The 13,696-nt window shown below is 40.3% G+C and overlaps 1 protein-coding gene across 1 annotated transcript; it reads right to left on the minus strand.

The window, feature by feature from the left end:
- Positions 1–786: 786 nt before the first annotated feature.
- wnt9b (wingless-type MMTV integration site family, member 9B) lies at positions 787–6,890 on the minus strand. The gene is made up of 4 exons (XM_077495802.1): positions 6,771–6,890; positions 5,351–5,604; positions 3,320–3,585; positions 787–2,283 (listed from the first exon to the last, which is right to left on the minus strand). The coding sequence occupies exons 1-4, from the start codon at positions 6,854–6,856 to the stop codon at positions 1,828–1,830; spliced, it is 1,062 nt and encodes a 353-aa protein (XP_077351928.1). The 5' UTR covers positions 6,857–6,890; the 3' UTR covers positions 787–1,827.
- Positions 6,891–13,696: the final 6,806 nt, after the last annotated feature.

The raw sequence follows: 13,696 nt of genomic DNA on the forward strand, positions 1-13,696 counted from the left end.
GTTGGGACTGCTCCTGCCAAAATTGCTGCCACGCTAATACTAATGTGTGCACGCATGTGCGTGCGTGTCTGTGTGTGAACACTCATTGACATCACTGAGAGGGTCTTATAAACATTTGTCCATTAGTTTATTTGCTTTAAATAAGAAAGATAAAAAAATAAAAAATAAACATCACTTGATGTGCGATCTTACCAGCTTCAAAAGACACTTTACAAATGTTTCAAAGGACATTTACTGTATTTCCATGAGAGTATAAGGCCACTGGGCATGCTCTTAGGGCAAAAAGAGATTTAAAAAAAAAAAAAAAAAAAAAGGTGAGGTAGAAAATGATACAAGCACTGATATAAGTTCTATTAAAAAAATAATAATTATACATATATATATATATATATATATATATATATAATATCATTACAAAGTCCCACAGTATTTTGGGCTATTTTGACCTGCACACATGGTCACTTTGCGTCTTAGAATGAAGGTGCGCCACATGGCCATTTTCTTTGATTTACAACTGGGAGGAAAAACAAGGAGGCCAATTACAGACCCACTTTAAAAGCATTTATGGTAAATATGTGGTTAAATTACACTTAAAACAATAACAAATGATTGTCTGGGGCAATTGTAAACTTTAAAGTGTCATTTTTAATCCCCACACTGTTAACCCCCTTTAGTTCCTTCTGTACGATCCAGCACACGTTCATTCCGCGCAGATTTCCATAAAGATTTCCATAAGAGCAACCGAAAAGCCAGCATGATTTTTTTTTTTTTGGGGGGGGAGGGGCAATAAACATCCTGTCCTGTACATGCACACAGCGAGTTTCCGCCAGTGATACTTAAAAAAAAATCCCTACTATCAATTCAGTTTTCTTTATTTTTTAAAAAACTATACTGCGCATTGCCAGAGCAGCGTAAGTGCTTTAACGCTTAATTGGCATAAACAAATAAAATAAAAATACAGCAGACATGAAAGACAGACAGGTTGGTTCATTCAGAGCGTAAAGTACAAAAAGCAGCAGTAGTAGATCAGATACATTAAAAACTTAACAGTACCTGTTTGAAATGCTCATTGGGAATTTTCAGTGCATCCGGCACAATGGGAAAAATCCGTATAGAGTAGCATGAAAATGTCAAAATCAGGGTTGCTATGTCATGGTGTCACAAACCACTTTAATGCATTGTGCTGTTTTCCAAATCAAATTGTAACTAACTGAGCTGAACTGCAACATTTAGTGGAAACATACATTGATGTCAAATGTGTGATGTACCATCTGGATAAACGTAATATTGGAAAACAACCACAGCAACGTCAAAGAAATAACTTTTCACAAACTTAATTGTTTTCACTTTCCCACACAGGCAGATAGCGAGCGATGTGACTGAACAAGTGGTAAGACAAAACTAAATTTGCTCTTTAGAAATCAACAAAAAAAATGTCATGTGGTCTTGCTTTCTTTGTTTTGTTTTTTATATTATGCTAATGTTTCCGCATTGCACCAAGCTCTTACTGTACAGCATAAGTTCTTACAGTAGGATACCAATACGACCAAAACTGATCCACTTGTAAAGGAAGTTATAGATGATGATATAAATTGTTTGGGATGATAAATTAAATACAAAAATGTTCGGGCCTTAACTGGCAAACACTATTACTCAATCTTGCACAAAGCGTAGCTCTGCAAGGGCATGTTCCAAAGTGAGCCTCGCCAGAAAACATTTATGTTTTTATTGGCTGTCAAAGTTCGACCATGTTTATATGTGGCTGGTCTGATAAGTTTTTTGCCACATTCCCAGGGGATCTCAATGTTCCGCAGGATCCCGAGAGGCCTACGTGCTCTTGCAGGTGTACACCTCCTCCTCACGGACGCACGTCTGGCACTCAACGTGGCAACACCAGCGCACCTGGCAGTGGCAGGAAAGGCTGGTGAGGCGCACGGCGGTGTTGTAGCCGCGGCCGCAGCACAGGTTCTGGCAGCTGGTGTCCTTGGCGCACGAGCGTCCGCCCGTGCCCGCCGAGTAACGCGAGGGCCGGCAAAAGCTGGGCGACTCCTCCAGGTAGACAAGGTCGCCGGTGCGCAGGCTGTGGCGACGCGGCCCCGCCAGCTCGCTCTCGCCGGTGGCCACGTTGGTGACGCTGAGGACCCGCGCGGCCGTGTCGTAACGGTACTTGAGCAGCCGGCCCGTGTCGTGGAACGGGGACAACTGCTTCCAGCAAGTCCGTACGGCGCAGGAGCCGGAAACCCCGTGACACTTGCAGGTGGTCTTGAGGCCGCTCTTTACCGCCTTGGACAGAGAGGGAGGGGGGGGGGAAGAGGGAGACGTCAGTTCTCTGGCTTTGATTCATTACCTGGCCTCTTATCTGGGAGGTCTATCTGCACGGAGGCGGACGCTTTCCTGAAGGCGGTCGGCTGCACCTTTTCACAATGTTCCTGCTCGGCTCGGTGGAAACTCTAACATAATGGATCGAGGGCAACTGTCGTATTTCATTTGGCTCGCATCCCTCACTCGGACAGCTCGGGCTTTGTTGCGACTAGTACTGTCTGCCTCGCATGTCTCGTTCCTCGAGCCCGAGGCATGGCGGGAGCCATGGTGCAAATGCTGGAATCTTTCCGCCTCCCTTTCCCGCCTGCTCACGCAGCCAACTTCAACCGAAACCCTAAATACTAGAACATGCGGGGTACACCTGATTTGTGCGCCTCATCACTCAGCCATCTGTCTTGTCGAGGGCCAGAGACGGGTCAGATAGCATGGGGGGTTAAGTCCGACAGGCCCCAGGGTACTTTGGGGTTTAAAAGTTCTGCTCAGTTCCTCCCTGTGCAGGTATGAAACCCTCGGGGGGCTTCTGTGTACTATTACTGAGAGATTGGTGAGTGGCTGAAGGGCCATGATCTCTTCTCAGACCACATCGGTGTTAAGTGAGGAAAACAGTCAACTCAGATAAGTTAGCTGCCCTTACTTCTTCCTGTTTTTGTTTTGGTTTCTAAGGTGAAAGACCCCCGGGGCCTTCTTGTCTATCTCAAAGCGCCACAATGGTGGTTACCAACATTAGGTGGGATTTATGGTGAGTGGAGTGATTTAGTATGAGGAAAAAATGTTTGCTCGTATATTAAAAAAGAGGCCACGGTTATAATCGCTCCCTCTGCGACATAAGACCTTTAATTTGCAGTCAGCCCGCACAGCAAGCTTTATCATGTCTGAGAGCATCTGGCTTTTACTCTTGCTTACTTAAAACTAGTCTAGTATCCTATCATGGCACAGATAGAGTTAAGAACAACAACAAAAAAAGCAGTTTTTATTGGGGCAGTGTGTGTGTACTCACCTGAATGCCCACATTGATATTTTGGGCGTCCACCTGAGCTCTCAAGTCTTTGCTGACCCTCTTCTGGCTCAGGAATCTCTTGAGGAACTTGGTGCTGTACTTGAGGTTGTCGCCGCACACCCCCCACTGCCACGCCTCCCGGTGCTGGATGCCGGGCGATTCGTCGCAGGTGCAGCGCTCCATGCGGCCCGAGCTGCACGCCTTGGCGAGTGCGTGGGTCAGCGCCGCCGAGGACACTGCCAGGAGAAAGGCCGTCTCTTTGAAAGCTGGAGGGAACGAACCGGTACAAAAACGTCATGAAAGTGCAAAGACAGAGTTAAGGTGACGTTTCGCTTTGCTCAAAGTCGTGTTGAACTCCCTGCTCATTTACTAGATGGAATATAGGGAGATCTCAAAAATGAGGTTGATGCTGCAAAAGCAGCAACAGTCAATGAGTCGAAAGAACTAATTGGAACACTAACTGTCAAATCCATTGATCTGTCTTATCTGTTGTGTTTGGAAACAAGCAACACAAACACACAGGAATGATTAGACTAGACTAGGGAAAGAAGACTGTTGGACAGCTCAACAGTGAGTTTTACCGACTCTCCTTGTCTTTTTTTGTTTTGTTTTGTTTTGTTTTGTTTTACTGCATGAGATGGTAGAGCCAAGTTGCTGCACGAGTTGCATAGTAACTGTCTTGGAAAATAATTTAATGGCTACATTCTGCCTCGCAATAACAGAACAAAGGTAATCTAACTCAGTGCTAATACGGGACCTTCAGGTTCAGGAGCATACAGTAGTCGTTAAGTGACAGGAAGTGTGCTGTGACCATCTGTGTAAACAAACATACTGTCGTGTAGCTCGGCCTCTGACTAGCAGATGTTAACTATATGCTTTTTGGCAGTAGTCATACTTGGCAAGCAGTTACTACCCGGGATCCATGAAGGCAATGCTAAGTGCTAAGCTAACGTGCATCGGCTACAGGGGACTGGCTCTTCTTAGCTAGTAATTCTCGCCTTCATATTGGCAAATAAACCACATTTAGGACACATAAGTTGCTAAAGGAGATCTAACTAAATAACACAATCATACAAACGTGACATACATTTTCCTGAAAAAAAAAAAGTTTTATTTTATCACTCGTTTATTGAGAATTTACTGCCAGCATTTCTATTTTGTGTATTTTGCTCCCTTGCTCTACTAATTTTGAAAACCAAGCTACCCAACTGCGTATGCAAAAAACACTCAAAAAGCCCAAATGGCCTTGAGTAAGCTTGAAAGCCCAAATGTTTACAAAGTGTTTGCTGTGTTGTCATGTCCTCGTATCCTCATCCTCTGACCCGTCTCCTTCGTGTCACACTATGTTATTTGCGTCGTCCCCAAGCTATCGGCCCGGCGTGTCTATTTTGATCCAATTAATTATTATTTTGACTAGGACACAGCCTTTTCCCACATGAAAACGGGCAATTCCGCCACCCTTTTCCTCTGGGAATTGGGTGCTTTTCCTGGCGGATAAGAATAACCACACGGGGCTTCAGAAGTCTCCGCCACCGCCATTTGTTGGCATTCTCACTCCCTCATTACTTCCCTGCTGACCTGTTCATCTGTCCCACATGTTGATATGAATATGGACCACTTCTGTTTGATTAAAGCTCAACTTGCAGCTGTAATAACTTCTCTTTTTTTTTTCTTTCGCTGATTGATTGGTTCACGATAAAACAGGAGAAAGTTTACTAAAATGTAGTGCAGCATATGACCAAAGTCATGGAAACACATTAAGAATATCTAGTTTCAAGTACCTAGGTTACATGAAGAATTTGATGTATTATTGCCATTTTTTGAATAGCTTTGTTCATGACTTCCCAACAGCACCAGTTTAACCAATTAGCATGGAATTTGGTACAGGACATGGAAAAAATTCTCAAGAACCAATTGAACAGGAAGTCGGCCATGTTGGTTTGAAGTGGCCATTATAGTCGAACTTCAGATTTTGTGCTTTAAAGTTATCCTACTTGAATTCCCCCCCAACCCTGGTCCCCTGTCTCCTACCTCTCTTCAGGAGGCTCCCCCGGCCATCCAGGCTGCAGTTCCAGCGCTCGTTGCGGAATTGGTAGCGACACTCGAGCAGGCTGAGGCGCACCGACTCGCGCAGCGTCTCGGCCAGGCCAGGCTCGCGTCTGCACAGCCTCTTCTGCCGCCGGGACAGCACCATCTGCTCGCACTGTTTCAGGTGGGCCTTGCCCGTCGCCGGCTCGTTGGAAAAGTGACCCGGCAGGAAGACCAGGGGCTCCCGCCCTGTCAGCCTAGACATGGACGCAAAGGTAAAAACAAATTCAGGGTTGGGACATACATCAAAGCTGGCCCACAACAGGTGTGTTTGTTTGTTTTTCCCCTCTCCAGAAAATAAATAAATAAATAATTAAATTTAATTAATTAATTAATTAATAGTCAAGTAATAAAGAAATGCCCAAAACATTTTTTGTTATAATTATTACAACACATCCGTTTATTTTTGATGTAAAAGGCAGTTTCATTGTGATTTTATATATATATATATATATATGTGTGTGTGTGTATATATATATATATATATATATATATATATATACAGTATATATAAAATAACAGTGTACATTCAAAATCAGTATAATAAACATTTTAAATATTTCAATAATAATAATAATAATAAATATATAATAAAAAATCAGTTTGTAAAAATATTTTAATATACTATAAAAGTAGATGGTTTTGTTCTAATGGTTGAAAAAATTGTTTTTGTTTTACTCATTTTAATCAGTGAGATTAAAAGTGTTTATTTTTTGATATAAGTTAAAAAAAAAAAACTATTTTAGTATTTGTATATATATTATAGTAACCTAATTAGAATCAGTGTCATAGAGGTAGATGGACTATTTTCACGTATTTAAAAAGCTATATGACACTGTAGTTCCAACAATGTATGATACTGATTACAATCACTATCATATTTTGTTGAAATATTTTCACATATTAGAATAAACATTTTATATTGTTCTACTCAGTAAAATAAATTAAGTAAAATATTTTATGTACTAATAATAGCTAAAAACGTATTTATTCGTTGTACAGATTGCAACTAATTAACAGTTCGTTGAGATTTTCTAATTAAAAAAAAAAAAAGTTTTTTAGTACATCTGAGTGATCGCAAGGCACTTGCACACATAAGGGAAATTGGAATTAATTAAACCCCACATTTCATGCAAAAAAAGAGAGCCATAAGAAAAGTTGCGCGCACCAAATGCAAACGCAGCAGCAACAAAACTATCCCAAAACAGCAACGACAAATCGTGCAGGAGAGACCTGCCTTAAGCAGTGAACAACAGACCATCATTCGTGCCAAATCTAATTCAAAATGCACATTTAACACGTGCATTTCTGGTTTTGCGCCTCTGGAAAAATTTGGAAGCAACACGTGAAAAGGTTTGCTGACCCAAAGTAAGCTGCGCTGTGCGACAGGAGGATGCAGAGTGCAACGAGGCGCAGTAGGCAGGCGGTCCGCGGGAGCCTGGAGCGCATGGTGCCGGCTCGGTTCTGCTCTTCATTGCGCTGATTCTGCCCAAGGAGAAAGTCCGCGTCGCGGTGGCCCGCGCGTCTCTTTAAGGGAGGAGGGGAGGGAGGGAGGTGGCGGGTGACGTATCGTCCTCACTGCTGTCTCGATGCACTTTATTAGTTGAGGTGCCCTCCCACAGTATACGCCACCCAGGTAGGTGGATGCAGCTGCAGGGGAGCTCGTTCACCTGCGCGCTGCCGCCGCATCCACCTCTCCTTCTCCGACCACCGCACGTCACGGTAAACAAAACATCAATCAATCAATCAATCAATCAACTTTATTTATATAGCACATTTCATGCATTCAAAATGCAACTCAAAGTGCTGGACATCCATAATACAATAAAAAAGAAAAAAAAAGAAAAAGAAAAAAAGCGTCAGGTTGCGCCAAGACGAAAAGTGCGTCAAAAAATTAAATATGATCATAATAATGATACATTTCCATATAAGTGGTGCCAATCTGCAAGAACAAAAAATACATTAATTGCACTACTAATGATAGTAATTTTCTATAAATTTAAGTCTATGCAGAAAATATGACATAGGCATTTTAGTATTTAAATAACTTTCTATAATTCTGTTGTGTTGCCAATCTGAAGAACCGATAATTTTATTCACGATTTTGTAAAAATAAAATAAAATAAAATAAAATAAATAAAAAACTAAATAAATAAAATAAAAAGTTATTAATTTTATATATGTGGTAGCCTATACCTGCAGAAAAAAAATCATATTATAAAATATAAAATGTAAAAATATTTAATTATGGTCATTAATGATTTTTCTATAAATCTAACTTGTGTTTATTCCATGATGACGCGGTCACGTCGATGAAAATCTACTGGAGGAAATTACTCCATCTAGTGGTTTGAAAACACATTTTAGTCCTAAGATTGTTTGGCCAGATATTAGGTACACTTGCCCAATGTTAAAGTCAATGTGATATGGAAGATTTTGGACTAGAAATAAAGTTGGATTAAGTTCAGTTTATTTAACAGTTTAAACAGTTGGGTCTCTGTAGTGGCTGCCAGTTTCTTGTGATGTACAGGTAGCAGGAAGTGAAAGTACTTTGATTTCAGCCTCTGAAATGTGATAGCCTACTGTCCTGTATTTTTTTTTCTGATTTCTTTCGTCCTCCGTGGAAGCAAATAGATTGTCTTTGTGTTTTTAACCAAAACGAGACATTCATGGACATCAGTTATGAACACTTGGTAAATTTCATGGTAGTGAGGATAAAGTGGGGATGGATGGATGGATGGATGGATGGATGGATGGATGGATGGATGGATGGATGGATGGGTTGGGTGGATGAAACACTACCCATGCAGCTGTTCCCATGACAATTCTCGGAAATTTATGAAACAATCAAATTCTGACTTTTTGAAGAAAAAAAAAGAAAACAAATCATTTTGTGCTTAAAACACGTGGTTGTGCTCAAAATGTCCTATTTCGTGCTTGTAATTGGCTGTTACTTGTAGTACGCACATTTACTAAAATTGATCCAGGTTGTTGGATAAGCGATCCATGCTGACACACAAATATTTTTCCGAGACAACTATATACTGTACCTGAATAAATATTTGAAAACAAACAGTTGTAAACTTCAAAATGCAAGTAGCTATATACAAAAGAACAACTTAATGCAACGTAGGCCTTGTATTTAAAAAAAGATAAAGAAAAAAAAAAGGTTCAAGATAGTAATGTTATGCCTTTCAAATACCACTAGAGGGACCCCGCGTATCAGTGATACCTGTCAGGCGTTGTCCAGCAGATTCCCCACATGACAGATAAGATCAAAGGATGTAAGGGGACCTTGAAAATGTGTGTGCGCGTGGGGGTGTGTGCGTGTGTGTGTTGAAAGGTTTCAGATGGGCCCGCCTAAAAGCTAGAGGCCCCAAGATGCACTTCCCATTTTCATTGCGGAAATATCAGAAATGCTCCCATGTCCGGAATTGTCAATAAGTGGATTTTTGGTGGCTAACGTCAGACATAATTGTGCAAGCACTATTATATTATTATAGTAAGCCCTAATTCAAGGACATCAGTAGGCTATTGTATATTGGTGCAATTACTGCAGATGTCATATTGATGCAGTGGAAAATAGCGGTGGGTAAAAAAAAAAAAAGAAAGAAAAAAAAGGGATTAATCGATGCATCGCAAATCCCCAATTCAATATTGACTCACCTCCTGGACAATTGGGGGACCCTTTGCAGCCGAAACCAAGGCTGCAGTCTTCCAAACAACAAAATGGCGACCAAAGGAAGCAGCAACGAAAAGACAGCACCTTCAACTTTTATTTCTTTATTTTTTTATTTGGATTCCTCGGTTATTCCTGAACACAGGATGGAGACAAAAGAAGAGCTGGACTTTCAATATTCCCATTTTATCGACATTTTGTTACTTTAACACAAAATTTAAGATGATGAATGTTTGTTTGGCCATAGTGTCAAACTCCGGTCCTCGAGGGCCACACTAATGCATGATTAAAAGGTTTCCCTCCTCAAACACACATGACTCATCAGTAAGCTCTGCAGAAACCTGATAATGATTCTAATTTTATAAATAGATATATTCAGCTGTGTTTGAGGAGGGAAAACCTTAAAAAAAATAAAAAATGCAGAACTACAGCCCTCGAGTACGGGAGTTTGACACCTATGGTTTATACAATTCTGCTGAGTCACTATGCCAGTTACACAAAAACACATTTACACATACACTGCACATGTACATACTGTACTGTACACATGTATGCTTTTGTTCTTTTTATTTTTTATTTTTCCTGCAGACCACTCACCCTCTTTCTCTCACTCTGCCTGCATTTCAGGTGGCCAATCCTCCAAAGAGTTGTTACCTTGGAAACGGCACCCTATGTATTTATAGAGAGCCACACTGTAAAAGGCGAGCGGCGAGCAGAGTGCTTCCGAGGGTCCTTTTCTGTAGGTACGGTGTTCGGCCTCTGTCAAACATGGCAAATGTAGCAGAGCATCTGCGGTATGCATCACTCTGGATCAATTTGACCACGGAAGAGAGCAGGCATTATTCCGATAAGATATGCAGCATCATACTCTGCTTTCCTCACTTGACCTTTTGGATGGAGCTTTCCGTGAGATATCACAAATATTCATTTCACAGCACATTAACAATTGTCATTTCGAGCCAGTAGCAGTCATTTCTGCCAATGGAAACACACTGTTCACAACATTAGGCACACTTGCTCCATCACACATGAAACATTCAAAGACAAAAACATATTTTTTTTAATTGTATTTTTTTTACAGTAATACTTGTAGCGCAACCAAAAGGATCATTCCTGGGCGTCAAATCAACAGCTTTATAGTATCAGCCTAAAGTGAGCATTTTGATTTTTGTAAAGGCAGAAGTTTTTATGCACTTTCTGTTTTGATTTTTGAGTAAAGGTTGGAGTTAATGGTGATTAATGGGATTATATTTGAGAGGAATTTTTAACAGCACATGATTATTCACTGTAAAAAAAAAAAAAAAAAAAAAAATCCAGTATTTTTACGGAAGAAAACTGTTGGCTGTGGTTGCCAGAAAAATTCTGTAAAAAATACTTGTACATTTCACTGGTATTTAATTTACAAAAAAAAAGAGTTTTATTTGTACAACATATTAATGTAAATTACACAATGCTTCATTGTTTTCGTATTGATAGTTTTTATGTCAAAATTTTACAACAATTCACTGTTAATGCTACAGACATTTTTTACAGTGTATGTTTCTGCATGTTTGTCTGTCTCTCTACCCATCCATCCGTCCGTCCGTCTGTCCATCCGTCCATCCATCCAAGTAGGTATATCATTCCCCTTGTGTTTTTCCACCCTTGCTGGCTTTCAGAGTCCATCCATGACTCTGCGAATGAAGCTCCATACACTTGTTCACCATCAGATCAATATTTCAAGATCAATTGACAGATATTGGCAGTGAATTATTTAGGATGGTGAGTGACTGAGTGGAGGTAAAACCACAGAAGAGCTAGTGAACATGCGCTGTGACTTGCATTTGTTTGGCTTGCATAAAGCACAGAAGGTGCTCAGCGCCGTGCCTGTCCTTACACCCACGCATCCACGCACACACACACGCACTAACGTACACAGTCTCACTATGTGGTAGTGGAGTCAGTCGGTCCACAAGTGGCCATATCGCATTATAAAGGCAAGTCATCTCCAGCCGCTCACGTCGCCATGGCAACACAGGCCTGACCAGGTGATTGGCAGTGGACTGAGGCCAACGACCTTTCGGTTTCACGACATGGCTGAAATGTGTTATAGTCATGACGTAAACGACGTTTTAGTTGGCAGTAAATTCAAGGCTTGTTTCATTTCTCAGTTAATGCTCCTTATCTCCTTGGGGAGGATGAAAGCTATAATGTGCGTGCACGCACACACGTGCACATGCGCACTTGCATGCACACACACACACACACACACACACAAAGAAAAGAAAAAAAAAACATGCATAAACCTGTTTCCAGAGTGAGATTACAGCATGCAATTTCATGGGAGTCCTATTATATGAAATGGATGCTGGGAAATGAAATGACACTTTTAATGGCCACCATGCAATATGCGCCATTTAAGAGCGACATGTGAAGAGCATTGTTTGAGTGTGATCAGATTAGTGTGTGACATTCACTTCATTTTACAGTTGTGTTTTGTTTTTGTTTTTTTAAGGAGAAGAATAATGTATCCAGGATGCCATTCATCCAATAGGTACCTTAGATTCATGGAATATGTATGTAGATTCCTTGTCGAATAGCTTGTTTTACCTATGATTAGGGATGTAACGATAACATCAACATCATGATATCTCGATGATATAACTGCCACAATATCGTCGTTGTCATGTCACGATATTAAAAGCAGCACATCTGTTAAAATTCCAAGTTGATTACCATTTGTGCAATTCGAGCACCCTCTGGTGGTCAGTTGTTTTTTAGTGCAGTTTAATTTTCACAAGGCATGTTTTGGCCCTTCTATGTTTAAAATCCACACTAATCGTCAGATGAAGGGAAATGTAATATGCTTGTGAATCTAGTCAATTTGTGGAGGAACTCAATACGCGCTTGCATTATCAAGTAAGTGCCTCGATATTAAGTGTTATTAGAGATTCTAGGTTGTTTATGTGCATTGATATTATGTACAAAAGCACAATTTTGTGCTTTATTTCAGTATGAGCTCATTTTTTACAATGTCGTGACCTTTTTTCAATATTGCCATCCTCCATGCAGTATTGTCACAATTATCGTATCATAAAGTTCATAACGTGATATCGTATTGTGCCATTTGGTTATCGTTACATCCCGTACCTATGATATTTGTTCAAAGAAAGAGGGAACAGATGTGAAGAATTTATATGGTTTAAAAATTGCCAATTGTCAGTGATATCTGCATTATGCATAGAGCTGTCAAACGATTAATATTTTAAAAGGAGATTACTCACATCTTAGAATTTTTATTAATCATAATTAATAACTTAATTGAAAAGGCTTTTTAATCAACATTTTTTTGCCCACCAAATTTGAAAAGCAACTGTCATGCGTTAATTCTTTCGACATTTAATGTTTCGAGGATGTCTTCCACATTTATTGATTCACTGCATGCCCTCATCATCCTCTTTTTCTAATCAGTGAAATACTTACATAATTTAAAATAAAATGAAAAAGGCTTACCACAATAGTTTGACATGAACAAATATTCTGAATGTCATACGTAAACATTTATTAAATGCTTTAATTTAATGCATGTAGTTATGTTTGAGTAAAGATGTCAAGCTAAAGGATAATCTACAGTCAAAATTAATAGTGTGATTAATCTGCGTTAATACATGATGAATGCGATTATTTTTTTATAGTTAAAGGCCCATGACGCAGGATTCAGAGTTTTTGCACATTTGCGACACCTCTGGCGAAACGCGGAATGGACGCCAGCGACACGCACGGCCAGTATCATGAGCATGACGTCATGTTCAGAGCAAAAGTTCAAGTTTCCGGCCCAACTGCGCCAACATTATTTCACTTTACAGGAAAATAGGGGCAACAGTCATTGTGCCACAGTAGTGCCTCCTGTCCATTATACAATTCTTAAAACATGTGTGGGTGAAATTTATGGTTATTTTAACACTCCAGTTTGAGTCTTAAGTTGCGCCATGCCCTTTAATTCATGAGTTAATGCTTTAACTTTGACAGCCCTGTATGCATAATCTTATCTAATCAAATAATCTTCAATCTAAGCTTATAGTTTCTTAAACAAACTTGGTGTAATAGCATTATGTCAAAGCTCCCATGCCACAAATGATTATTATTTGTTATTATCTGTGATGTCCTATTATCATGTTTGTATGTTTTAGTTGGTCTTAAACGCATGACATAAATTTGTTATTCATTTTTGATACATTACTGTAATGAGCTTTGCTCTGATTGGGTAGCTGTTCTCCGTCATTTCAAGTGGAAAACAGCTTTCCTGTGATTGGTCCTTGCCAATATGTTGGTGTCTCGTGGCCAAGTGTCCATTCATTGTGTTGGCTCCATTGAAATTCAACGGGCTGGAAGTGAAACTGTGGCCCGCCACGGTGCACTCTGAAGCAGTCACGACAGTGTGATGCACTGGTCCCCATGGAGGAAATGCTTTTTTCAATGGTGATGCCCGTCGACCTCACAGCTGCCCAGCCAGCACGCTATTTTTAATGTGTATGAAAGCTTACTTTGACAAAGCCATCCTCCGTGTAATGTGCCCAAGCATAGTCCAATTGAGGTTCCAAAATTCTTAGGATTTTCTCCCGAAATAAATT

Source organism: Festucalex cinctus, chromosome 1 (genome assembly GCF_051991245.1).
Source record: "Festucalex cinctus isolate MCC-2025b chromosome 1, RoL_Fcin_1.0, whole genome shotgun sequence".
Taxonomy (NCBI): domain Eukaryota; kingdom Metazoa; phylum Chordata; class Actinopteri; order Syngnathiformes; family Syngnathidae; genus Festucalex; species Festucalex cinctus.

What these genes read in the sequence shown, in the direction of transcription:
- wnt9b (XM_077495802.1), bottom strand. Translation starts at nt 6,856, where the DNA reads ATGCGCTCCAGGCTCCCGCGGACCGCCTGCCTACTGCGCCTCGTTGCA. An exon ending in GGGGAGCCTCCTGAAGAGAG is followed by an intron (nt 3,586 to 5,350) that starts GTAGGAGACAGG and finishes CGTTCCCTCCAG; the next exon opens with CTTTCAAAGAGACGGCCTTT. An exon ending in ATATCAATGTGGGCATTCAG is followed by an intron (nt 2,284 to 3,319) that starts GTGAGTACACAC and finishes TCTCTGTCCAAG; the next exon opens with GCGGTAAAGAGCGGCCTCAA.